This window comes from Ursus arctos, unplaced genomic scaffold, assembly GCF_023065955.2.
Source record: "Ursus arctos isolate Adak ecotype North America unplaced genomic scaffold, UrsArc2.0 scaffold_7, whole genome shotgun sequence".
NCBI lineage: Eukaryota > Metazoa > Chordata > Mammalia > Carnivora > Ursidae > Ursus > Ursus arctos.
In genome coordinates, this window is record NW_026623089.1 from 28,858,357 (window position 1) to 28,885,016 (window position 26,660).

General features: G+C 54.6%; 1 protein-coding gene across 8 annotated transcripts; it reads left to right on the plus strand.

Moving 5' to 3' along the window:
- Window positions 1-2,354: 2,354 nt before the first annotated feature.
- HPS1 (HPS1 biogenesis of lysosomal organelles complex 3 subunit 1) lies at window positions 2,355-26,575 on the plus strand. 8 transcript variants are annotated; one of them, XM_057308451.1, is made up of 21 exons: window positions 2,404-3,642; window positions 3,898-4,013; window positions 5,191-5,307; window positions 9,893-10,030; window positions 10,245-10,387; window positions 10,765-10,967; window positions 12,209-12,348; window positions 13,059-13,219; window positions 13,712-13,814; window positions 14,370-14,465; window positions 14,573-14,642; window positions 16,401-16,456; window positions 17,695-17,862; window positions 17,956-18,135; window positions 19,199-19,260; window positions 19,743-19,877; window positions 19,957-20,021; window positions 21,098-21,243; window positions 23,217-23,330; window positions 25,334-25,416; window positions 25,901-26,575. In XM_057308451.1, exons 3-21 carry the CDS (start codon window positions 5,191-5,193, stop codon window positions 26,061-26,063), a joined length of 2,343 nt encoding a protein of 780 aa, XP_057164434.1. In that variant the 5' UTR covers window positions 2,404-3,642; window positions 3,898-4,013; the 3' UTR covers window positions 26,064-26,575. The 8 variants fall into 8 exon arrangements, with proteins under 8 accessions (XP_057164440.1, XP_057164434.1, XP_057164437.1 ...); XM_057308454.1 differs by having other exon boundaries at window positions 2,404-3,178; XM_057308452.1 differs by having other exon boundaries at window positions 2,404-2,660; window positions 3,179-4,013.
- The last annotated feature ends 85 nt before the right edge of the window (window positions 26,576-26,660 follow it).

Genomic DNA, 26,660 nt, shown 5'->3' on the forward strand with positions numbered 1-26,660 from the left:
GGAGAATCCAGAAATAGATCTGCATATTTATAGTCAATTTATTTGAGACAAATGTGTCAAAGTAATTCAATGCAGAAAGGATACTTTTTCAACAAATGGTGCTAGAAAAATGGGATATCTATACGCAAAAAAATGCACCTGAACATTTCTCTCACACTTTCTACAAAAATCAACTTGAAATGGATCATAGACTTAAGTGCAAAACAAACTATGAAGCTTCTGGAAGAAAACAGGAGGAAATCTTTGTGACCCTGGTTTAGGCAAAGATGTTTTAGACAGTGGCACAAAAGCACAAAAATTTCTGTTCTTCAAAAGCCACTATAAAGAAAATGAAAAGATAAAGCCACAGGCTGGCAAAAAAAAAAAAAAAAAAAAGGAAAACATATCTGATAAAGAATTCATATCCAAATACATAAAGAAATCATATACGTAATAATAAAAAGCAACTTTAAAATGGGCAAATGATTTCAGCATTTTACACATGGCATGTAAACACATGAAAAGAAGTTCAACGTCATTAGTCATTAGGAAAACAGAAATTCAAACCCCAATGGGATACTGCCATATACCTACTAGAACGGCTAAAATTAAGAAAGGACAATGCCAAGTGCTCAGGAGGCTACGGAGCAGTGAAAACTCTCAGCGCTATCAGGGGTGTAAGATGGTGCAGGCACTTTACCATACAGCCCACACCATACAGTTACTTATCAGACAGCCCATCATCCTATTCCTAAATACTTACCCAAGTAAAATAAAAACTTATGTGGACACAAAAGCCTGGATATAATTACAGATGGGTATATTGGATTAAATCAAAATTGAAAACATTTGTGCCAGAAGTGATACCATTTAGAAAGCAAAAAACCAAACCACACAATGGGGGGGGGAATTTGCAAATCATAGATCTACTGAGGGACTTATATCCAGAATATATAAAGAACTCTTACAATTTGATAATAAAAAGACCATTTTAAAATGGGCAAAGGAATTGAACAGACATTTCTTGAAAGAAGATATATAAATGGTCAAAAAGCACACGAACAGATGCTGAACCCCATTAGTCCTTAGGAAAACAAATCAAAATCAGGAGACACCACTTCACACCCACTAGGACGGCTACATAAAAACAGACAATAACAAGGGTTGACGCAGATGTGGAGCATTGGGACCCTCCTCCCACAGTGCCGGTGGGAAGTGGAAACTACTAGCAGTCAGAGGGAAGAATGGCAGCATATCTGTTTGATGGAATTTATTCAACCACTGAAATTCGTGCTTATGAAGAGTCTGACAGAGGAGAGAAACCAGGGGAGTGAAAATAGCAGGAGGAAGAGCCACAGCCAGACCAATGTCAACTGTGGGCTGCGGAGAGCGATGCCTGTCCCGGGTCTGCACAGCAGAGGGCGAGTTGGAAGCTGCAGGCCCTAAGGTGAGCGGGGGGGCGGGAGGGAACAGTTGGGGGGGGGGGGGCGGGTAGTGATGCTCGCTTTGTCTGCGGGCGGTGGGGGCATTAATTCCCGGTCCTTGCCTTTCTCCAGGGGTGTGCAATCTGCAGGGCCCCCGCCAGTCCCCACAACTCATGCGCTGCCGAGCTGCGCCCAAAGCCCCCAGGCAGCGCCAAGGGAATGAGGGGTGACTTGGGAGGTGATTTACTCCGTTCCATGATCCTCATCAGCAGCCCCGCACTTCAGCCACTCCAAACACACAATTTAAGAAAATCTTGAAAACAAGGTTCTACGCAAAGCCCCTAATGTGCACCCCAACTCCCAAATGGATTGAGAACGTTTATAAAGCAATTCCAGCGTTGGCACTGTGGGGGCAGCCGGGCACTTTTGCGGGCTGACTTCTCCCCAGGCCACGGAAAACAGTCCACGCTGCTCTCGCTCGGGAACTGCGGTTCAGCAAAGCCAGAGGGTTGGAAAGGGCCGCGCGGGAGCCAGGAGACCGGGGCTCTTATCCTAACTCGGGCCCTCTGCGAATTATTTCTTCTTTCTGGGCCTTGCTTTCCCCCAGTGTGAAACGGGGCGACAATGGACATGTCCCTAGTGCCTCGGTGGGTAATCGCTTGAGCTACAGCCCGCCGAGGGTCAAGCCCAGTGGCGGACGCCGCAGGTGCCCCTGACGGCGGCGGGCAGCACTCCCAACTCCGTAGGCCTCCGCGCGTTCCTCGACGACTGGAGGAAAGCGGCCGCGGAACCGCAGGAGCCCGGACTCGAGCGGCCGGGAGGTGGAGCGGGGCAAAAGGCCCGGCCGGCATAGGCGACGCCTGGCGGGGGGTGGACTCGAACCCACGGACCCGGCACCCGCTTCCAGCCCCTCCCCTGGGCGGGGCGCTGACGCAAGCGGTCACGTGATCGCACGCGGAAGCGCGCCCGCGGAGCCCGGGCGCCTGGGCGGGGTAGGGCGGCGAGCCGATACGTGGGCCTAGCCTTCCGTCCGACCGCCGCTCCCTGGGGCCCCTCCGTGGGCGGCGGGGCTTCCTGGGGTCCCTTCCCCCCGCGCGGCCCTCCCGGAAGTGGGGGCGGGCCCCACCCCGGCCGCACGGACCCCGCCCGCACGGACCCCGCCCTTTTGGCCTGGGGCCCGCCGCTGCCCCTCTCGGAGCCTAAGTTTCTGCAGCCGCCGAGTGGGGCGGGCGCCCCCAGCCGGGCCTTCCTCCCAGGGTAGCTGTGAGCTTCGCGGGGGGTCGGGGTGCCGCATACACTGTGGCGTGCGGGGCACGCAGGAACTGGGCGGGCGCCCCGCGGATTCTCTCTCCCGGGTCCTGCAGCCCGGCAAGGGCAAGGCCGGGCCCGGACGGAGCCCAGGCCCCGAGACAGAGCTGTTGGGAGGCCGGCGCGGCGGCCTTAGGGCGCTTTGCTGGGGAAGGTGGTGAAGACGGGGCCGCGGCTTTTCCCCAGGTTGGCCCGGCGCCATCTGGAGCTCCAGTGAGGCCTGTGTTGCCTCTTCCGAGCAGGATAGAGAGAACAGGGAAGTCACAAGATGACGCCGGCGAGGTTCGCTTTCCAACAGTCCTTTGGAATAAACAGTAGAACCTAGCATTTCCATTTTTCGGGGACTGTGTCATTAGGCCAGTCACGCCGGTGATGTCGCAAGTCTCAGTTATGCTGCAAAACATGCCGAGCCCCTGCGTACCCTTTCTTGCCTCTTACTTGCTTACAACGTTTGGTTTCCGAATTAGGTGACAGCTTTATGTTTTCCTGCCTTTCATCCTCAAAATGTGAACGATTCTGGAGCCAGTTTAGTTCACCGTGTTATTTGACAAAGGGAAGCTGGGAAATAACAAGGGAAAGGAAGCCCGTTTCTGTGTAAGCAAGCAGAGTGTGCTAAGGGCTTCCGCCGGGTCCTTCTGGCTTTCCCTGTCACCCTGTAGGGAGGAGAGCCGGGGCTGGAGGCTCGGGTTGAAGTGCCTTGGCCAAGTCCAAACTAGAACCGGGTCTCTGGCGCCTTTTGTTTTGGTTTACTTGATGTCCCAGGATATCCCCTCCCTTCTCTGGGACTTCTTCCTTGTGGGTCTGGGGTGCGCTGTGCTGTCTCCAGTCACTTCTAGCAAGATCCTTGGGGCTGCTCAGGGAGGCTTTGCTCACCACACCGGGGCTCTGAGTGACCCACGGTAAAATGAGAGTGCCCGCAAGGAAACAGTAGGTGGGAATTAGTATTTGTGGGCCCCTGCTATGTCCAAAGGATTGTGCTGGCCCGGTTCGTGTTCTCCGTTGAGGGCGGGGGTGGGTGAGATACAGGGCACCCCCTGCCTCCTGGCTGTTTCTTCTGAGCAGACTGCCTAAGGGCCGGAGAGACACATTTGACCACTGAGTCCTTTGCCAGCTTGTCCTCCCAGAGATGGGCGGCAGTCAGATGACGGGCTCGCTCTGCTCGCCCTCATGCCCTCTCTGTTTTAAGCATTTGCAGGACCCGAGATGCCGCGCTGCTCTCCTTGAGCTGGTCATCGAGTCTGTCTGCTGCAGCCCGTTCTGGACCTCTGGCTGTGCGGCGGATCCGCTGTGCTCCTTGCCAAGGTAGACGACCCTGCCTGACCCGGGGGCAGAACAGAGGCCGACCGCACCCACGCGGGGGCTGCTCTGGGGCGATGCGGGGTACACAGCAAGAGGCAGGCTGTGACTGAGCCTTCCCTGTCCTCCCCACCCCCTGCCCCAGCCCTGCCTCCTGATGTCACCTTTGCCTATTTTCTCCTTCCGCACTGCCTCCAGGCGGCCCTCAAGGCCTACCACTCTCCTCAGCCCCTTGAATCGGCCCCTTCCTCTCCTGGCCTCGGCCGAGGAGTGGCCCTCATTACCTCACACCAGGGTCCCCTGCTGCTGACCACAGCCTCCATGCTGTAGCCCACCGTTGCCCGGCACACACACTCCCTTCCCGTCAGGCAGGCCCCTCGAGCCCGGTCTTTGTCACACTCAGCTGGGGGTCCCGGAGCGGCTCTTCCACGTCACGTGCCCTCAGCCAGCAGCCTTGACTTCACACTCCTTTGCTGTCCTCATCTCTGCCTTGTGTTTAGCGATTCCGTGGGGATAGGCTGCATTCTTTGTTCACTGCGGCGGAACCACCTTGAGGCCAGGTACTCGGAGTCAGAGTTGAAAAACCCACTGGAGATGGGGGCGAGTTCAGTGAGTGTCACCGAGAGAGCTGGGCACATAGGGGATCCTGAAGAGTGTCACTGAGTCCGAGGCCTCACGATGCTGTGATCCTGTTTGACACTGGACATCCGCTCAGGGCAGTCAGAGCAGAGTGTCCTGGTCGTTGTCGTGTCTCGGCACACGTACACCGTGACGGCCACGCCCCCACACCGCCCGCCTCCCGTGGGCAGTGGCTCCTCTGTCCGGATCAGGAGCGGGTCCTGCCGCGCGTGGCTGCAGGTCGGCCCGTGATGAGTCTTGACACTGGCGAGGGGCGCGGGAAGATGTGGAAGCCAGAGCCCCAGCCCTCGGCCTGGGTTTCGATCCCAGGGGCCCCACGCTGTGCTAAGTCCTGCTCTAGAAAGTGGGAGTAACTAAAGGTTCCTGCCTCGTCAGGTGGCCATGAGGGTGCGACGAAATCACAGCAGGCAGGGCCCTGTCGTGGGGCCGGTGCCCTGTGAGGGCTCAGTGGCTATTTGCTGGGGTTACGATCCCTTCGTTACTCGGGCTGAGCTTCTGGATAAAGGGGCTGGGAGGTGACCTTGACCTGGCTTCTCCCCGGCAGATGAAGTGTGTCTTGGTGGCCACAGAAGGTGCCGAGGTCCTCTTCTACTGGACAGATGAGGCGTTTGCCGAGAGTCTGCGGCTGAAGTTCGGGCGCTCAGAGAATGAGGGAGAAGAGGTGAGTGCGGGGCAGGAGGGCGATGGGAGGGACAGCACAGAAGTACCAGGAGGTGGGAGAACCCGCCCGAGGAGCTGACAGGGTGGTGTGCGTGTGGTCCGAGTCCTGCACACCCCGCTGCCGCTCCTCACAGGTTGTCCTCCTGACGCTCTCCAGTTAGTGACCTCACCCCTACTCCACCAGGGCTCAGCAGGCTACATGAGAGCAGGAGGAGGAGGGAGAGGACACAGCAGAGGAATTTGGTGTCCTCATTTTTCTCTCCCTAAGAAGTTCAGCATAAGCTTAACACGTCAGTTTTTTAAACGGCTATATTAAGGTATAGTGGACATACCGTGCACTGAACATTCTCGAAGAGTACAACTTGAGACACGTGCACACACACACACACCTGTGACTCTGTCACAATCAATAAAATAAACATATTCATCATCCCAAAAGTTTGTGACCCCAATCACCAGTCTGCTTTCTGCCACAAAAGAGGAATTTGTATTTTTTAGGCTTTTATGTAAATGAAGCCGTACAGTGTATACTCACAGTGTGTTTTAGTTTGGTTGTGGTCTGGCTTCTATCTCAGCGTGATTTTCAGATTTATCCCCATTGTAGCGTGTGTCAGGAGTGTGGCTTCTCGTGGCTGAGCGGGGGGTAGTCCGTGGTATCGCCACGCCATGCTTTGTGTACCCACGTACCTGCTGATGGTAACTGTGGCCGTTTTTGACTCTTCCCAATAAAGCAGATGTGAACATTCACGTGCGGGTCTTTGTGCGGACGTCGCCTCTCACTTCTCTTGGGTAAATACCTAGGGTAGAAGGGCTCGACCGTGGAGGGATGTGTTAAACTTTGTAAGAAATGGCCAGGTTTGGCCAGCGGGGTCTTACCGTATCAGAGCCCGCTAGTCACGTACGGGAGTTTCACCTCCGTGTCCTCGCTAACACTTGCTCTGGTCTTTTTAATTTTAGCCATTTTAATAGGTGTCTCCTGGGATCTCATTGTCTTATAATTTTCATGTCCGATTGGCTGATGATTTTGACGTCCTTTCTTGTGCTTATTTGCCCTCTGTATCTTCTTTAATTGATGTGGGTTCAAATTTTGCCTGTCTTTTTATTGGGTTGGTTATTTCTTATTATTCTTACTGAGTTTTGAGAGTGTTACGTAGTTTGGATGCAAGTTCTTTATTAGGTAAGTGTTTTGCAAATATTTTCTTCCAGTCTGTGTGTTGTCTTCACATCTGTTAACCAGTGTTTTGTGGAGAGCGGAAGTTTTTCATTCTGATAACTCCATTGTATCCATTTTATGCTTTTAGGGAATCACACTTTTGGTGTCATATCTAAGAAGTCTTTGTCCAACCCAAGATCACAGAGTTTTCCCTATTCTATATCTGGAAGTTTTATAGTTTCAGCTTTTATATTAGGTCTAATGATCCCCTTTGAGTTTTTGTATGTAATGTGAAGTATGGATTAAGGTTTATCTTTGCGTCTGGACATCCAGGGCAGCCCTGAAATAGTACAGCTCGAAGATAGTTGTCACTGTCACTCATAATTTCTACTCTACATTTTTAAGGAGTGATTTATTTTGAAAATTTTCTCCAGATGAATTTTGGATTAAACATTTTTGCAGGGAAAGCGGTAGAGAGAGTCCTGGCATTTCTGCCACAGCCCCAACTGGTGGCCTCCCGCTCCCCTTCTCACTCTACTGGGCGTAATCACCAGCTGAGCCCGTCCCACATCAACAGCTTAATCCACCCAATATCACCAATATTCTTGTCACAGTCTTTAGGACTAAAGCTATCAGAGATCATGACATTCTAGTGGTTTTCTTTAGCCTAAGAAACATGTCTGTTAGGCTTTTTTATTTTTAGCAGTCAACACATATAGTTTCTTTCTTTTTTATAGAGTACTTATTTTAGAGAGAGAGAGGGAGTGTGTGCAAGTGGGGAGGGGCAGAGGGAGAGGGAGAGAGAATCTCAGACAGACTCCCTGCTGAGCACAGAGCCCGACACGGGGCTCGATCTTGTGACCCTGAGATCATAACCTGAGCTGAAATCAAGAGTCAAACACTTAACTGACTGAGCCACCCAGGTGCCCCAATACATATAGTTTTTTAAAGAATTTTTTAAATATTTTCGTTCTTAAATCACTGTCTCAATCAGGTCAGTTGAAGAAGCCAACTATCAGTAGACCTCTTATCCCCAGAGCCTGCCGTAATCTTGACAGAAAGGCGCTGAGTGTATAGGTGATGAATGAATAAAACAAACAAAAGAAGCAAGGTCTCTGATAGTTGATCTTCCTCTTTATTAAAAACTGTGTACGGCAACAAAATCCTGATTTTTCAGTTCCCAATGACTAATGCGAAGAAAAAATGCCTTTCAAGTTTTATTTTTTATGTACACAACACGTATTTTTCCCGATTCTATAAATAACATGAATTAATTGTAGGAAATTTGGAAATACAGAGAAATTGTTTTTAAATGACCCATAATTCTAGTACCGGAGCCATTAGCTCTTCTATATGTTTCCTTTGGGTCTTTATCTTCTATATGTAGTTGGGATCATACCACATTTACAGCTTTATTTTCTGTTTTTCCACTTGCCATTATATCAAAAGCATTATTCTTTTTTGTTAAATATTCTCAAAAGCATAAATCTTAATGGATTATATTCCTGGGTATAAATAAATGTATCATTTATCTGACCGTTTTTCCCATACTGGACATGTATATTGCTTCTAGTTTGCTGAAACTATTGCTGTAGGGAACATTTATGCTTGAATTTGATCCCACATCTCATTATTTCCTTAGGATAATTTCCTATAAATAGAAACGTTGATTCAAAAGCCATTCAAAGATAATGTACTGCTTTATAATTCCAAGTAATAGTAATTCCTTTACACTCTGCCTACCTACGCCAAATATTTTCATCTTCCCCAACCTTTAAAAAAAAAAAAAATCTTGCTACGCCTGCAGAAAACGCCAGTACTTTAAAAACGAGTTGCTGTACACAATCTAGATTTTTAAGTGACTTTCTGTTAACATAGCCTGTTCGTGACAGTTCAGGAAAATGGTGGCACATGAGCAATTCAACAAACGCGTGCCTCTGCGGAGGGAGAGTCGTTCAAAGAATGTTAATTGCGAGCCTACTATGCGCCAGCCTCTGGGGGTGAAGCAGTGAACGTAGCCACAGGGTTCTGCTCTCGCGGAACTTAGGGCTACAGAGGGGTGACAGGCAGTGAACGGAGTGGAAATAAACACACGGGTTCAGGGATGTTAAATGCGCCGAAGAAGTCAAACGGTGTTGGGGGGCAGTGACGGGGGCAGGGTGGCGAGGAGGTCAGGAGAGGGGGCCATCTGAGCCGGGGCCCAGGGGGTGCGCAGGAACCACGGCGAAAGCTTGACTGACAGACTCGGGGCAGCCGGACCCACCGCGAGGAGGGTCGGGATCCATCCTGAGCCGAGTGGGTTGGAAGGAAATCCGCACCACGGCGCTGCGTCCCGCTCCTGTTGTCAGTGCTGCACGTTGCCCCTGGCCGCTTGCCGGTTTTTCTTTTCAAGGCAAGGTCTTACTCCCCTCCTTTCAGAGTTCACAAGCTCAAAGTCGGGGTGCAGCTTTCTCCGTATTTCAGTCACATCTCCCCAGATCATTGTGGGGAAGGTCAGCTGTTCTCCTTTCTTCCCCTTCCAACGAGGAGGGTTCGAGTGGTGACCTTTCTACTGGCTTTATGCCAGTTTTATTTGTGGATTGCCAACAAATTTGTCCAGTTTCTCTTTGGTTCTGTTTTGTTCCTGATTTTGGAGAGCAGAGAGAATGGTTCGAGGAAGAGCTCATGAGAGTGACAGTTGGCCTGTTATGGGAATCGGGGCAGAGCAGAAGCATGAAGGGAGGGGGAAGTCACTCATACTCTCTGGGCCAGAAGAAATAACTTTAACAACATGGCATTGACTTTCTTAATATTTTTTCAATACTTAATTTTTTCTGTGCATTTTAAAATACAGACCATTCATATTTTTTTTTAACATAACATCAGAGGAATTTTCCATGCCATTGAAACACTGCAGTATTTTAGGTGGCTTGATATTCTTCCATCATTCAGCTGAGCTGTTATTTCTTTAACTGTCTCCCTGGCCCTGGGCACTTCTGGTTTTGACAGTTGCTGGCTGCTGTAAATGGCGCTGTAGTGAGCGCCTTACCCTGTCCCTGACCATCGACCCCAGGATACATTCCCCCAACGTAGACCGAACGGCAACAAAAAGCATGGACTTCGGGACACAGAGAACTTCCTTAGAGTTGGTCGGTTCTCCATTAAATGCCCCAAACGTTCCCCTGCAGAGATGTGGCCTAAGTCCTTAACGTTTCCTTCTAGATTCAGAGCCGAAATGGCACAGGTAGCTGGCTGACCCTTCCCAGCCCTTTCTAACAACTACCCAAGGTGCTGGGGGCAGTCTCCTCTTGCCCTCTTCCCTGTCAGAACGGTGGTACCTTCCAGGCAGGTCTAAAACTATGGACACCCTTGCCAACGAGGCCTGGGTCTTGTCCGTTCCTTTGTCGCCAGGGTCTGGCGCTCTAAGCGGTGTTACTTGCTTCTCCTCTTGCAGCTTCCCGCCCTGGAGGACCAGCTCAGCACCCTCCTGGCCCCAGTCATCATCTCCTCTGTGACCATGCTGGAGAAGCTCTCAGATACATACACCTGCTTCTCGACGGAAAATGGCGACTATCTATACGTCCTTCACCTGGTGAGTGTGTAGCCCCGGGGCCCATGTTCCTCTTCCCTCAGTGCCATGGGCTGTCCGCGTGCCTCTCCCTTACCTTGAACTTCAGACTCCTTTAGAAGGCAGAAGGTGCCCCATCGAAATCCCCTGGGACCTAGGCCTCCCCTCGCTCTCCTCCAGGTCAGGCCAGGTGAGGGGTCCCCTGGCGCTGGCTGATACCAGCCCCTTCCGCCTGCAGTTTGGAGAATGCCTGTTCGTTGCCATCAACGGAGACCACACGGAGGACGAGGGCGACCTGCGGCAGAAGCTCTGCGTGCTCAAGTACCTCTTCGAGGTGCACTTCGGCCTGGTCACCGTGGATGGCCAGCTCGTCCGAAAGGAGTGAGTCCTTGTCGCGGTCCCCTTTGGGTCCTTTGCCAAGCACCCTCTCAGGGCCGTGCGGCAGGCGGCCGGCCTCTTGAAGCCGCGCATTCGTACCCTGCCCGGCTCCTTCCTGGCCCCGTCCCCGGTCTCTCTGGCCGGCTTGGTGCCGTCTGTCCGCGCGTGAGGGAGACCGGGAAGTGACGCGGTCGGCTCGGGCGCCTGGCTCCGTGCCCGTCCCGCTCCGCGGCCAGGGCGCAGCCTGGGCCAGGCCTTCTGCGCTCGGGGGCTCTGCCGCTCGAGTCACGCGAGCTCGCCGGCCCTGACGGTGACCCTGCTCCTTTGGTTGAAGGGGGGGACAGGCCGCTTTTCCAGGGTCTCTCCTGCTCTGCCCCCAGGCTGCGGCCCCCGGACCGTGAGCGGCGCGTGCAGGTGTGGGAGCACTTCCAGAGCCTGCTGCGGACGTACGGCCGCCTGCGGGAGCGGGAGCAGTGCTTCGCTGTGGAGGTGACTGCTGGGCGCGGGAGGCCTCGGGCCACGCGAGGGTCGGGTCAGAGGGCTGAGGAGCTTTCAGGCCGTGTTTGGTCCCACACACCCCATGGTGAGTGAGGTCATAGACCCTCGGCCTCTTCCCTTAGAGGGTTGCTCACTGTGGCCGCATGGTGGCTTAGACACTCTGATCGGCTCCCTGCAGTAAAACAGTGAGACCCTAGATAAAACAGACTTTTTAATGCAGTTTTGGGCTCATTGTAAATTACGGAAATTCTGAAGAGAGCTCCCTCAATTCTGACCGCCCCTCCCCCCCAGAAATTACATTGAGCTGAAACTAGCAGGGAAAGTAGTAAAAAATAAGCAGCACTAAACGCAAGATGGCCTGAGAGCAGAGGGTGATAACCCTGCAGCCAGAACCCTGACTTAGGCCCGCAGCAGCTGGGGAGCTGAGCCCGAGACTCCCACATCAGGGCCCGAGCTGGGAACTCAGGCGGTCGCTGCAGGTACCACGCCCTGGCTCCCTGTAGAGTCAAACAAGATTTCCTCCCGAGTGGCAGTTCTCACGCTCAGGGTACATCCGAATCATCTGGAAGGCTTGTGAGATAAGGGTTGTCGGGCCTCACTTTTTTCATGGTGGGGGTGGCGTGGGGATTCTAGAATCTACACTTCTGACAAGGTTACTGGTGAAGCCGATTACGCCGGTCCGGGAACTGCACTTTGAAAGCTACTGCTTTAGAGGACAGGTTCAGCACAAGCAAATAGCTCACAACTAACAGTCAGACGCACAAGGCACGAGCCATCACAAGTGAGAGGAAGACCAGGCACCAATAGATTTAGATCCCTAGGAGCTTGATATACTGGAATTATTCGGTCCAGAATATAAAATAACTTTGAAATATTTAAAGATGTAAAAGCTAGATGAGAACCCATGTAGATATTTTAGAAATAAAAACATAATTGTTAGAATAAAAACCTCAAGGGGTGGGTTAAATAGTAGATGAGACATAACTAGAAAGAGAATTAGTGAACTGGAAAATAGATCTGAAGGATTCGTTTCCACGCTCCGCTCACTCCTCTGATAAATGTATGGTACCTACCGTATGCTGCGGGTGTGCCAGGCCCCGGGAACAGAGATGAATAAAGACACCGTCGCTGCCCTTGAGAGGAAATCGGCCGTACATCTATCCCTGAAAATACAAGAAAACATCCCGGGTGCTGCCATGCTGGGTTTCCCACCCAAATCCACGGTGGCACAGGGGATGGCATGGTCAGTTCTTTCTGAGACATCAGGAAGGGCTTCTCATAGGAGGTGGCCTAATGCAGTTAAGGTAAAATCCACACTTCTTCCAGAACCGACCAGGCCGTGTATGAGCTGCCCCTGCGGGACTCGCCTCAGCCTCGTCGCATGCCCCTCTGCCCTCGCTCCCTGTGCCCTGGCCACCCGGGACTTCCATTCCAGCAGCACCGGACATTTGATTCTGTGCCGTTCGGTAGTCATTCGCTGCATTTGGCTGTTGAACGTATGAAATCTAGTCCGTCCAAGTTGAGTTATGCTGTGCGTGCAGAACGGACACTGGATTTTGGTGACTTCGTACAAAAACAGTGTCAAACATCCCATTAATAATGCTTTTATATTGGAGGTTGAAATGATAAGATTTTAGATATATTGGGTAAAATAATTTTTTTTAAATTAATTTCACCTATTTCTTTTTACTTTTTAAATGTTGTTACTAGCAGATTTTAAATTATGTATAGGGCTTGCCTTATATATCAGTTGGGCAGCACTGCTCTAAACTCTCTTCCCACCTCAGGGCCTTTGCATATGCTTTGTTCCCGGCTTGCAGCATTCTCCCCCTCCACTCTCTCTGACAGGATTTCTTGTTCTTTAGATATCAGTTCAGAGGTGACTTCCTCAAGGCATTTTCCTTAGACACCCTACCCACGTAGGTGCTGTTCCGTACCAGGTGTTTCCTGCACAGCACTTATCGGAGATGGCATTTCTCTGGTCTCTTTCCTTGCATACTGTCTGTCTCGCCCACTAGAGTCTAGTGACCAGACCATAAGCCCCAGGAAGGCTGGCCCTAGTCGTCCTGTTCCCAAGTGTCTGGCATGTCACATTTGTTCAGCATGGACTGAGCGAATATACCCACCAGCCAGGGCCCGGCGGCCGGTGACATGGCTTCCTTTCCCTGCCCGCCAGGCTGTGGAGAGGCTGATTCACCCTCAGCTCTGTGAGCTGTGCATAGAGGCCCTGGAGCGGCACGTCATCCAGGCTGTCAACTCCAGCCCCGAGAGGGCCGGCGAGGAGGCCCTGCACGCTTTCCTGCTCGTACATTCCAAGCTGCTGGCCTTCTACTCCAGGTGAGCCCTGGTCCCGTCAGCCGGTGGCCCAGACCACCAGCCTCCTGCCCTTGCCCCTTATTCTCTCTACCTGAAAAGCACCACCTCCCCAGCCAAGATGACCTTCAAGACCCGTCTCTTCCCTGAAGCCTCCTTAACTCTTCAGTTCTTGACCCTCTCAGCTCATTCCCTTCTCTGAATTAGGTCTTCCTGGAACACTGTCTCCGAATCTGAATTCTAGAACTTCCCTATAGGCTGTGACTGGTCCCCAGGATGGTTTCTCATTGGTGGGTTTTTTTTTCAACACACCAAGTTTTATCTTAAAAATTAATGAACTGATCGGTTTTATTTGTACCTTGTCTTTCTCCAAGAAGGACGAAGCCAGCTGACACGTTCATAAGTTCCTCGAGAGCAGGGACCATGCTCCAAACTCCCTTAACCTGCCTGCCCTGCGCCCGCCGTTACCTGCAGGGGGCGCCCGCACGTGCTGACTGCTGCCTGCTCTCTCTGCAGCCACAGTGCCAGCTCCCTGCGCCCGGCAGACCTCCTCGCCCTCATTCTCCTGGTCCAGGATCGCTACCCCAGCGAGAGCACAGCGGAGGATGACGACCCTCAGGTCTTGGTCCAGCTTCCCGGGCAGCTCCAAAACCCAGTCTGGAGAGTGCTGGGCAGGCGACCTGGGAGGCTGTGTTTCTGCATCACAGTTCTGGGCTCTGGGTTGGCCTTGACTTCCTGCTGTTTTCAGATGTAACAGGAATTCTAGAATGCATGTGGTTTAGTGTGTGAAAAGTGCAGATTTTTGGAGTACTTGCTGCTCTAAGCCTTGATTCACTGATCTGTGCAAAGGGACAAGGGTCGTTTGGAGTAGAGGAGACAGTTTACCTAGAGCCCTGCATTGTCTGAGGTGCTAGGTAGGTGCTAGCCACCGTCCTCGCCGACACCGTCCCCATTGTCAGTGGCGGTGTGGTTGTCAGTGTGTTGGAATTTCGGCGGTTCTGGAGAAAGACTAGGCCACCTGGAATGGAAACCTCGGTGGAAAGTGAGGACGCCCAGCCAGGGCTGCGTGGTGGTGGGAGGCGCAGGGCTTGGAGGGCTGTGTGTGGACGTGCTGGGCGCCGCGAGGAGGAGCCGATCAAAGGAGCTCTAACTAGGTCTCCCTTGCCCATGGCAGCCTTCTCCACGGAAGCCACGGAGCAGTGAGAGCATCCCCGTGCAGCAGGCCTGGAGCCCTGCATCCACAGCCCGGGCCAGGAGGAGTTCTGCAACCGTGTGTGCTGTGCACCTGCTGCGCGGAGGGGAGCGGGGCCCAGGGTGGAGCCCCTCAGGAGAGGCTGTCCCAGCCCTCAGCCCAAGATGCCCTCTTCTCCCTCCCAGGAGACTGACAGCTTCTCCCTGCCTGAGGAGTACTTCACACCAGCTCCTTCCCCCGGCGAGCAGAGCTCAGGTGAGGCCTGGGGGGGGGGGGCCCAGGCACAGACACCCAGATGGCTGGAGAACAGGATGCTGCCCGCAGGTCCTCCTCTGTCCCCCGCCAGCACCAGCCTGAAAGCGCGACCACTCGAATGATTCTGTGTGACCAGCTGATTTCGTTTAAAATTTCATCTCCCATAGGTGTATTCTCTGCCTTTTTTTTGTTGGTTATCAATAAGTAACTAAAGTTAAGTAATAATCATTTGACTTTAAGTATAATGATTTAAAATATAAATATTCAATTTCCATACCTTACCTGTTTTTCCAGACGATGTGGGTGGGTAAACAATAAAAAGAAACGAAAAATATTCAAAATGTTCCTAATAAAACAATAGACAACATTGCTGAAAGAAAAAATAAGCCAGAGTCTGTGCTGTTGCAGTCCCTCTGAATGGACATCACACTTACCTCTGAAGTTCTTGGGGAGAAGGAAGGATCGTATGCTCACGTCACCTAATAGAAGGGGTTCAGGAGAAGACACTTCTCAGGGACTGGGTTTTGAAACGAATTTACGTGTGGTGTCCTTAAGTCACTGGCTTTCAACCCTGGCTGTACAAGAGAATCAGCCAGGCGGCTTCAGCCAGGCCAGCGAAGCTGAAGTCTGCGGGCTGGGACCCAGGGATGCAGACTTCTAGAAACTTGCCCTGCGAGGCCAGTGAGCATCAGAGTGGGAACCAGCCCTATGCACAGATTGAGGTTAGAGCAACGGTTCTAAGCCGGCTGCGCGGTGGGCTCACCTAGGGGTCTTTAAAAACTGCTGAAGCCTCTGTGTGCCAGAGAGTCGGGCTTAATTGATCTGGGACGTGGCCTGGGCATCAAGATTTTCAAAAGGTCTCACCAGTTGAAAGCCAGTGGGTCAGATGTTCTTCACTTTAAGTTCATGGATGGGCTGCAAGGAGCCTGGGATGCCTGAGATCACGCACCAGCTCCTGGATGCTTGTCCATGTCTCTGGGGCCGGGGTCCTAGCTGTCGTCTGGTCTCTGAGCTCTCCGTGAGCCCAGAACACATCAAGAAACACCGCTTTGGGGTGATCATCAAAGCTCCTTTTCCTTCTTACTGCTCCCTTCCCTCATTCATCACTGTCCTCCTGGCCTCTTTCTCAGTGGTTAGTTTTTATGCCTCAGAGCTGTAAATAATGCCATGTCACTGCCTGGAACTCAGCGCTTACAAATGGCTTGAGTTGTACTCTTTCATTTGTAAATCAGGTGTTCAAAACGTAGAATCGGGCTTCCCTAGAGAAACGTGATTACAAATGATAGCTATTTGCAATGAAACATAAGGGAGAACAATATTATTACCAACATGTAATATTTCAAATATGTAATGGGTTCAGTAAGTTTCTCTGAGCTCTGCTGGCAAAGGAAAGCTGCTCAGTTCCTGTGCATAGTAGGTGCTTAGTAAACGTTTGCTGATTGAATAAGTGTGCTGCCTCCTGGGGAAGAGGCACCGTGGTAGACGGGGAGGGACCTGAAGGATGAGAGCGTGGGATCAAGGAGGGGATTCAGGGGGGCCAAGGAGGGGCACACCCCCCCCCCGCCGCTGCCAGGTACATCTCAAGAGCTCGCACCCAGCAGCCGGCCTTGGGGGGAGCTGCTCTCCTTGGCTGCTCCAACCCCTACTAAGTGCCTTTGCCCCTGCCAGGTGCTCTGCCCCACCCTCCCCTTCTGACGCGCTGCTGGGCTGTTTACGTTTTCACGTCGTTTATGTTATCTTTTCACCTGTGTCCTGTAGGTAGCACCGTCTGGCTGGATGAGGGCACCCCACCCACGGATGCTCCCCAGGTCCAGGTGGGTTTCTCCCAGGGGAGGGAGAGTCCTCCAGGCACCGGCTGACCTGAGATGCTGCAGTGGGCACGGGGACTCTGAGGCATCTCCTCCCCCAGCTCCGCGCAGGCCGGCCCTCCTGCTGCCACCTCCAGGCTGGTCAGTGAGGGGGCCAGAGCTCGTCCCAGAGGCCGGGGCCAGGAGGGCGGGTGGTGGGCGAAGCGTGACCTCAACTCCTGAGGAATACCCCCCTCCTCACTGTTGTTGGGGCTAACAGTCCAATTTAATTTGTGATGACTTTTTTTTTTTTAATCAGGAAGTAAGTATATTCATTGTAGAAAAATTGGGAAATACACAAGTATGAAAAGGAATAAAAATCACTCAGGCATTCTTAATCCTTCCCCCAGATATTAACTGTTAGGATTGGCGGTGTTTGCTTCTGTCTCCACTCTGATTTTACGTTCATGTATGTGCACATACACATGTGTATGTGTATTTACACACTACGTGTATTCGTTTTCTTTTACCAAATTGGAATCCTCATGTACCTCGTTCCACTGTTCTCCTTACGCACGTTCCCGTTTACTCCGCACGGGTGTTTAAGGGGCGAGAGTCGGTCCCGTGCCTCCGTTACTTACTCAGCAGACCCGCACCGCAGCTCTTACGTTGTTGCCAGTTGCTTGGCTGTCGTATCTAAGACTGCCGTGCCATCCTGACAGAGGAGGTCTCGGGCATCTCTGGTGATTTCTTCAGTTCTCTACGTTTTCCCCACTAAAGCCTTTCTTACTTATTTAGTAAGGCTGGAATCTTGCTCGTTTAGTCCTTCCATGCCTCAGTTTCCCTCATGGGCCAGGCTGTCCGGATGCTCTGAGGTTGGGTAGAATGACAGCGTTATTGACATGCCTTTGTCCGAGTGAAGGTCTGGGAAGGAGCTCCCCCCACCCCCGACCTTTCTGCCCTTTTAGTCTCTTTTCCACCACCCGCCCGAGTTCCTGTTCCCCACGGCCCTGCTTGCCATCGAGTCCTGACTCCGGGTAGAAGGGCTCCGAAGACACAGGGAGACCAGCAGCAGCGGTCCCGGAGCTGCTGGGGCTGTGGTAACAGAGCACCAGGACTGAAGAACTGGATTTGGGGAGCTAAAGTGTTTACCCCTGTGGTTCACAGGGAGGACGTGAATGGGCGACCATGGGTGGATGCGTGAGGCAGAGGCCAGGCAGCTCCCCCCACCCCAGCCCCCCACGGACAGCTCCTCTTCTCCGCAGATAGCTGAAGACACCCTCCAGACGCTGGTCCCTCACTCCCCAGTCGCTTCCGGCCCCAGAAGGATTTTCCTGGATGCCAGCGTGAAGGAGAGCCACTGCCCCATGGTTCCCCACACGGCCTACTGCCTGCCCCTGTGGCCGGGCATCAACATGGTGCTCCTGACCAAGGTAGGAGCGACCCCCACCTACCTCGGCAGGCCCGGCCTGGACAGCTTCCCGCAGGCTTCCCCTGTTCCTCCTGCCTTGTGCTTTCTCCCTCAGAGCCCCGGCAGCCCCCTGGCCCTCGTCCTGTGCCAGCTGCTGGACGCATTTTCCCTACTAGAGAAGAAGCTGAAGGAGGGGCAGGAAGCCGGGACCACCCTGCGGTCCCACCCCCTCATGGGGGACCTGCGTCAGAGGATGGACAAGTTTGTCAAGAATCGCGGGGGACAAGAGATTCAGGTGAGATTCGATGCCCACATACGGTGGCCTCTGGGAGAGGAGGTGGGGCCGAGGTGGCCGGTGTGTTCTTTCCACACTGGGGGCGGGGCCAGAGTTCTGGGCACGGCCCTGCCCCTGTCCCTGCCCCACCGTGGGCCTGTGATCCTTGATTCCCCATCATGAAGTGACAACGGAAACTTAGCAGTATTTTCAGAGCATTTTGATGTGAGTTTGGCAGAACACGAATTCGAATTCCCGTGTTTTAGGCGAGGAAACCAGGGTTCAGATTATTCGGGCGAGTGGCAGGACCCGAGCCTGACTGCAGGACGCAGTGAAGGCCCGCAGCCTGCACCCCGCGCCCCTCACAGTGTGGCAGCTCACGCAGAAGTGCAAGACATCCCTACCCCTGCCTCGAGGGACCCAAGCCCAGGTCCGAGACGCGGTCCGGAGAGGCCTGAACAGTGGAAGCGCGCAGTCTCTGCCGGGGCCCAGCAGGAGTTCGGGAGTGGCCGGTCGCCCAGGGCAAGAGGCCGAGAGTCACGTGGCTGCCGCACACGTGCGTTGAAAACAAGAAGAAGGGCTGGAGGAGGCAGAGCGAGCAAGCGAAGCTCAGACCCACACAGACCCGATTCTGCTTTGAGGAGCGCCTCGGGCCATGACAGCGAGCAAGGGGGTAGAATGCAAAGTCCCCCTTTAAGGAGCTTGCCAGGGCCTCCCCCTAGACCCCAGCGCCTGCCCCGTGTCCGCTCCTGTTGGGGGCACTCGCCTGTCCCTCCGACAGCATTAGTTGATGCGTCTGTGCCCGCTAGGCAGCGAGTGCAGTGCTTGCCACACGGAAACTGCGGCAACTGCTCTTCAAAGAAATGGCCTCTGAGTGGAGAGAACGGTGTGTATGGCGGGGTGCAGAGAGCTGGGGGGACCTGCCAGAGCGCCAGCTCGGACCTCGAGGGCAGCTGCGTGCTGAGCCTAAGTACCGAAGCGGTTGAGACCGCGGGTCGCTCACCGAACCCGACATCGCAAGAGTCTCCCCTGGACCTCATTGTGGGGCCATCATCACGAAGCCAACCTGTCCCCTGTCTTACAGAGCACCTGGCTGGAGTTCAAGAGCAAGGCTTTCTCCAGGAGCGAACCCGGGTCGTCCTGGGAGTGAGTGGAGGGCTCTGAGGATGGGGGGAGTCGTTGGGACAGAGGACAGGTTCCTCCAGGCCAAGAGAGAGAGGGTGCTCAGGAAGGCACTTGGGGGGTGAGGGGCTCCCAGGAGAGCGGAGCCTGGCCCGCAGACGCTGGAGGGAGGCTGGGAGGCAGAGGGGCTGCAGGTGGGGGAGAGGGCCTTGAGGACAGCGTGGGGCGGAGGGCTCAGATTCCCGCACGGCTTCAGCCCGGAAGGGGGCACTTCCCCTCATTTCTCGCTGAAATAAACCATGGGGGGGGGGGGGCGAGATGCCAGGAGCTGCCTCCCGTGTCTCTGAGGGCAAGGGTGTCCTTCGGCAGCAATGTCTGTCGCCGGCGAGGAGCAGGGGTGACCCGTGGGATGAAGCGCGGTGCTAGGTGTGTGTGTCCGCGGCTCGCACGCAGCCGGCCCGCCCTCCAGGCCCTTCCCGCCGTCATGCTCCCTCTCCCGGCGCCAGGCTGCTCCAGGCGTGTGGGAAGGTGAAGCGGCAGCTTTGTGCCATCTACCGTCTCAGCTTCCTGACCACGGCTCCGGGCCGGGGGGGCCCCCATCTGCCTCAGCAGCTGCAGGACAAGGTCCAGAGCATCATGCAGTAAGTGTGGGTGTGGCCCCCGGGAGCGGGAGCGGGAGCTGGGGCACCGCACCACACCCGCCTCCCTGCTTCCCCGCAGAGAGAAGCTGACGGACTGGAAGGACTTCTTGTTGGTGAAGAGTAGGAGGAACGTCACCATGGTGTCATATCCTCATGCCCGAGCCCCTCGCGTCTGTCTGTCCCCCACACCTGCCCACTCTGTAGGACTCTGGGCTTTTGGGAAGGAGCAGATGTATTCCATCACCTCCACGTCTTTTCTCTGAAGAAGAGTAGGAGATCTTGCCGTGGGTGTCTTGTCTGTAGGAATGCTCCAGGACAGGACTGAAATTTCACAAATCCCTGCCGTCCTTCAGTGACTTTGTAAAAGCTTTGGGGATTGTTCATGTTGATATTGTCCAGCTAGCAAAATGGCAACAGGTATTCCGGGAGATGCAGGGGACCTGGGGTCAGGTAGATTTGAGAGGCCATGTCCTCCTTAGAAGTCACAGTACACGGTGGAACATGAAGGCTCTGAGAAGGCCTGCACCAAAAACGTTTACCCCTGTTTAAAAAACCTTATCTAAGACCTGTTTGACCCTTTTATTATGGAATACTGGTTTCTTCGACTACTGATTTTCCCTGGAGCTTTATATAAAGCAGCTTTTCCTGTATTAAGGTCTCAGTATGCAGATGAAAGGGATGACAGAGGCCCTTTGGGGGGTGGGGGGATGACAGGGCACATGGGACAGAGGAATGACAACCACCCTGCCATGTTGGCTGTTCCCTCTCCAGTGGGAACCTTCCAGTTTCACAGGGCGAAGTGTGGAGAGATGAACAAAACCACGCTGCGGTCTGTGGGTTGGGCGGTCAGCTAGGTTCATTCGTTAGGTAGCTCTGCTCTCACACGAGCCTCACGGTGTATGTGACTGAGACGCATCCCTCCTGAAAATGATCAAATACAAACATTCACTACTCCTGTTGGGTCTAGAACTCCCCAGGTTAGAAGTGCTAGGGTCAAGGGATACAGTGTACTGTAGAATTTCACAGGGTTGGGGGTTCAGAGGTAAAGAGGTCCGGGAAAACGGGGACCCTAGGAGGTTGGCTGACATGGCTACTGTGGGGAGAGGTGGGCACGGCAGGCCTGGCCTCCGGCCTCCACTGCTTCGCCTTGCCAGAAGCCTAGGTGGAGGACGGAGGGGCACCCTCCCTGGTCCTTAGGAGCACCTTAACTCCGACCTTCACCTACCTAGAAGACTTTCCAGGCTTGGTGCATTTCATCTATGTGGACCGCACGACTGGCCAGATGGTGGCCCCTTCCCTCAGCAGCAGTAAAAGGATTTCTTCAGAGTTGGGCAGGGGGCCGCTGGCCACCTTCATCAGAACCAAGGTAACCATTGCCCCGCCCAAGTAACTCTTCACCCCCGTCAGATGAGACGTGCTGGCCCGACCCCGGTCTAGGAAGGACCGATGCCCCCCACTCTTGGGGCTCCCCTGAGCCCTTGAGCACGCCCCACCTTAAACGTTACTGTCCTCTTCTGTCAGGGTCTGCCCAGCTGGTCTGCAAGCTCCTGAGGATAGCAGCTGGCCCTCATCACTCTAGGGTCCTGGCACCCAGGGCCCCATGGGCCTCAGTCGATGTGGGGGGGCACCTGGGTGTATTCCAGTGAGCCCGAAGGAGCGTGTCTGGGCAGTGAGATCAGAGGGGGAAATCGCCAGGGCCTAACATTGTGCTTGGCATAAATAAATCCCAGTAAGTATTTGTTGAATTAACTCAAATGGAAAGAAGAAACACAAGGTCATTCAGTTTGGACACAGGATTTAACACTAGGCGGTTTGTGCTAAAGCAGCATTCCCTGGGCGTTCTTGTATTCTCTTTAACAGACTGCTTCAGGGCGAACTGGCGCGTGTATATTTACGTACGGTGTATGTGGTAGGTAGTGTGGTATAAATAGGTGTTAGATCGATTCGTCTAAAGTATATGCTAATAGTTACAGTGAGAGGGTGACAGAAGGCCGGGCTGTGTGGCCCCGGGGCATTACTTAGTCTGAGTGTCCGTGGGCGAGTGGCAACAATTGCAGACGCGTGAGGTGCTGCGGGTTAGAGACTCAGCATGGTGCGTGGCACGGAAGACAGATTTCACGGAGCAGTTGCTGGTACCAGCCTCTCCGGCCGTCTTTCTGGAGATCGTTGGGGTTCCCTGGCTGCCTTTCTTTGCATTGTTCTGTGCAGTTTTCTGCCGTTGGTCATAATCGCGGATCATTCCGTCCATGCGATTGTGTTTACCCACGTTTTCGCTTTCTATCTGATGCATTTCCTCGTGTCATTAATTCTTTATGAACATGATTTTTAACAAGTCCACAGTAGTCCATCATGTGGACGTAGCATAATTTCCTCAGCCATTTCCACAACGTCGAGCAGTTAGGTGGTCTCCAGGCTTCGCGGTTGTAAATAATTCCGCGGCACACACCTTGGCGCATCCATCTTTGTCCTCGTCTCTGGTGATTTTCTCCATACGCATTCCCAGAAATGGAATCACTGAGTCAAATGGGAGGAATGTTTTTAAGGGTATTGATACACGTTGTCAGATTGCTTTCCTGAAAATACAGCAGATCCACGTATCTGCAGATGTCATTAGACATTACGCTGTGGTCAGCTTTGCCTTGAATCACGTGTGCCTTCCGCTGAGCTTTCTGGTGAGAGAGCTCATCGGGCCGTTTGCAGCCCTGGGACACGGAGGAGTCAGGCTGTCCCTGCTGTCCTCCCTCGGGCGGGTCACAGGCAGCATCGGGAAGTCCTTGGGTTAGGCGAGAGAATGTCACCCAGGGGATCCACGACACACTGTCTCTCAGTCACTGTGTTTCTGTCGGACCTCTCGGTGAGCCGCGGTTGGGACTTCACCCCTGGAGCAGAGGACATGCCTGGCTCAGGCTACTCTGCGTTCACACGCTTTACAGTGCCTTCCTGGCATAGACCCCATGCCAGAGATGCCCGGCTCTGGAGGGGACTGGGTGGACGGGTGGCCACACCCTCGTCTCTTGTTGTGTTAACTAAGTGCCCTTGGCTATTTTTAGGGCTGAATGATCGGTTTACTAATTTATGGGTTCTGTGCGTAGTAGAGTTACTGTCCCCCCCCAATAATGATTTATTTTTGAGCTCCCACTCTGACCCAGGCCGTGCCCCAGCGCTAAGAAAACAGGTGAGCCGGAGCAGCCGCTGGCCTTCCAGGAGCCCCTCCTCCGAGTGCTTTTCTTCCAGAGGCGGGAGCCTGAGCCCTGGGCCCGCTGTGGGGAGAGGGCCCACCCCATGGGCCGTGGGGAGGCGGTCGGGGCCGCCACGAGCACGCTCTCCGCCTGTCCCCAGGTCTGGTCCCTGATCCGGCTGGCACGCAGGTACCTGCAGAAAGGCTACACCACGCTGCTGTTCCGGGAGGGCGACTTCTGCTTCTCCTATTTCCTGTGGTTCGAGAACGAGATGGTGGGTGCGGCCAGGGCCCCGGACAGGACGGTCCCGAAGTGCCTTCCTCTCTTCTCACTCCGGGATCCCTTTCTTCTGCACTGCGCTCAGTCTGTCTGTCTCTTCATCTTGCCTCATCCCCAGTGGAGCTGACAGGGAGGCACAGCCGTTGGGACCCAGACCTCAGAGGTCCCGTGTTCAGGTGCGCTTTGTGACCCCTCCAGCAGCTGTCTGAAAGACTCGTGGCAGTGCCCGGGTTGCACAGGAGTGCATGAACGCATGCCCCGCGAGAAGGGCTGCTCACGCACGCTTCCGCACCGCCAGCTGCTCTTAACAGAGCACAGGGGGTGCCCAGACAAGTGTCACTCCCATTGTAGAGGCTGGTAAACTGAGGTTCAGAGCAGTTAAGCAACCTGCCCCAGGTGAAGAGGACAGTACGGCCTCCTGGCCTGGTACTTCTCTCTCTAGACCTCAGTGTTATGCCAGCGTAAGCACAGATGGGAGCTCGCTGTCTGTTTCTCTCACTTTCTTTCCTGTTTCTCTTTGTTTTCTCCTCACTTGTCACTTTGAGTCAGTGTTCCAGCTCTCTCCATTCCTTCTGCCCCTCACGTTCCCTCCACCCCCACCGGGCTCTGCCCTCTCCCGCTCCTGGCAGCAGCCCGCTTTTGCTCTGCGGCGAGAGCAATGGCCAGCACCTTCCAGAGTGCAGGCTGCTTCCTGGGTCTCTCACAACCTCCCGTCCTCCCAGCCTGTGCCATGGTTGGGGTGGGGATCATTGGCCCCATGTTATAGATTGAGACACTGATGCCTAGAGATCAAACTCCGTGGCCAGGGCCACCAAGGTGAATGAAGAAGCCAGAACCCAGACTCAGCTCTCCTGGCTGACAGGCTCCCGTCTGCACTCTGAGCACAGGATGTGTGTATGACCTTTACCTTAGCTGTGAGGGAGAGGCAGGACTTCATGTGTGTGGCTAGCCCGATGGAGGGACAGACTGAAACAGGGCTGTGGGGGGCAGAGCCAGCTGTGGAGGCTGCCTGCCCCTGCGACGTCTTGGGCAGCCCCCGGCAGGCTGAGTGCACCTCCTCGCCCGCAGGACGGGCCCCACGGGGCCCATGTGAGCAAGGAGACGAGCCCATGGCTGTGCCTGACACACGGTGGCTGCCCAGCACATCTTAGTTCCCTTCTCCTCCTTATCTTTTTTTTTTAAGATTTTATTTATTTGTTAGAGAGCAGAGAGAGAGAGAGAGAGAGAGCATGAGTTGGGGGGGAGGGGCAGAGGGAGAAGCAGGTTCTCCATTGAGCAGGGAGCCCCCTGTGGGACTCCATCCCAGGACCCTGGGATCATGACCTGAGCCCAAGGCAGACACTTAACCGACTGAGCCACCCAGGCATCCCCCTGTCCTCCTTATCCTGCCCTGGAGATTGTGGTCGCTTTCAAAGCAGAGACTTGGGCCTTTCGATAATGCCTCGCCCTTCAAGACCCTGCATGACACCTCCAGGGTCGCACTCCCAGCAGCCCTCCTGAGCTCCCGCCGGTCCCTGACACAGGTCCATGCACTGGTGGGAGTGAGAGCTTCCACACCGGGACCAGGCAGGACCCTCAGAACTTTATATGCATCACCTCCAGTGTCTGCTGGGAGGCTGCTGTTACTCCCACTTCAGAGATGAGAAAACGAGGTAAAGGGGCGCCTGGGTAGCGCAGTCGTTAAGCGTCTGCCTTCGGCCCAGGGCGTGATCCTGGCGTTCTGGGATCGAGCCCCACATCGGGCTCCTCGGCTGGGAGCCTGCTTCTTCCTCTCCCACTCCCCTGCTGTGTTCCCTCTCTCGCTGGCTGTCTCTCTGTCACATAAATAAATAAAATCTTTAAAAAAAAAAAAAAAGAAAGAAAACGAGGTAAAAAGAGGTCCAAGCAGCAAGCCCCCACCACGCGGGGCTGCGCCAGGCCTTGAACATGATGTCCGACCCAGGCTCGTGTTCTTTCCACCACCCCACCACCTTTTAAGACCTTCTTCCTCTTTCTCAGGGGTACAAACTCCAGATCATAGAGGTGCCCGTGCTCTCGGATGACTCGACCTGCATCGGCGTGCTGGGAGGAGACTACTACAGGTGACCCCGATTCACAAGGCTTCTGGGAACAGTGGGTGCCCAGACAAGCGCCACTCCCCCATAGTGCCAACTCCTCCTTCAGGAATGCCCTGCACGAAGCCCTCAGTGGAAGCTCTTTGCTGCCCAGCCCTGTGTTCGGGGAGCGGGGGGGCGCACACCCGGGTGTCTGCCCGTCTCTGGCTGCCCCACTGTTGGCAGCACCTGCCGTGTCTGTGCGGGCCCTCGGGCTTCCCAGCCGGCTCGGTGGCTTCCCGTAGCCTGGACACCGCCGTCGGCAGGCCCCACACGGGACTGGGAACCCAAAGGGGTGGACGGCGTGGCCCAGGGCCGAGCCTTGTACGGTTGGGTCCGAGAGGGGTGGGAAGGCTTCGCTGGCAGGTGCTGGGGCCCGGCGAGGTGCCCGTGCCCCTGCCGTGCTGGGAGGGGCGCCTGCATCTAGGGGGCTGCTGCGGCCTCGGTCCTGACTCCCACCCGCTCTCTCCAGGAAGCTCCTGCGTTACTACAGCAAGAGCCACCCCGCCGAGGCCGTCAAGTGCCACGAGCTGCTGGCCCTGCACCTGTCAGTCATCCCCACAGATGTGCTGGTGCAGCAGGCTGGCGAGCTGGCCCGGCGCCTGTGGGAGACCTCCCGCCTGCCCCTGCTCTAGGCCAGGGCCGCTGGCCCGGCACAGGCTGGGGGTGAGCAGCCCCCCACCTAGACTAGTCTCCCCTCCAGGTACCAAACCCCCAAATCCTTCTCTTTTGGGGAGGAAGGAGGCCGGTGGGGGGGGTCCCTTGGCCTCCTTAAAAAACAACGGTGGCTTTGAGGTTAGAACTGGGACAGCTGCTCTCAGAGCTGCCTCTCCCTTTACCCCCAGGAGACAGGAAGTCCCCAGTGCCCCCAGGTGTCTGAAGATACCTCCTTTATGCTTTCCTTGGAGTGGAGAAGGAGCTTCCTCAGGAAGCCGTTTCCCGCCCCAAAGGCAAGGTGCTGCCTTGGCTGGGTGGGGGTTCCCACTGTGCCCCTTAGTCTCTGCAGCTCCGGGCGGGTTCCCTGCACTCTAAACCCGTTTCCCCGCTTTCCGACGGATAGCACCCACCTCTCAGGGTGGTTGTGAGGGCTGCCCAACACACGGCAGGTGCTCAATAAATGCTGGTTGTGGTCGTTGTTCAAGCCGAACATGCCTGGGCTCTTCCTGGTGCTTCGAAGTCCTGCCCGTTCACACCCTGCTTCTCCCGACTCCCGCCTCAGCCCCACCTCAGAG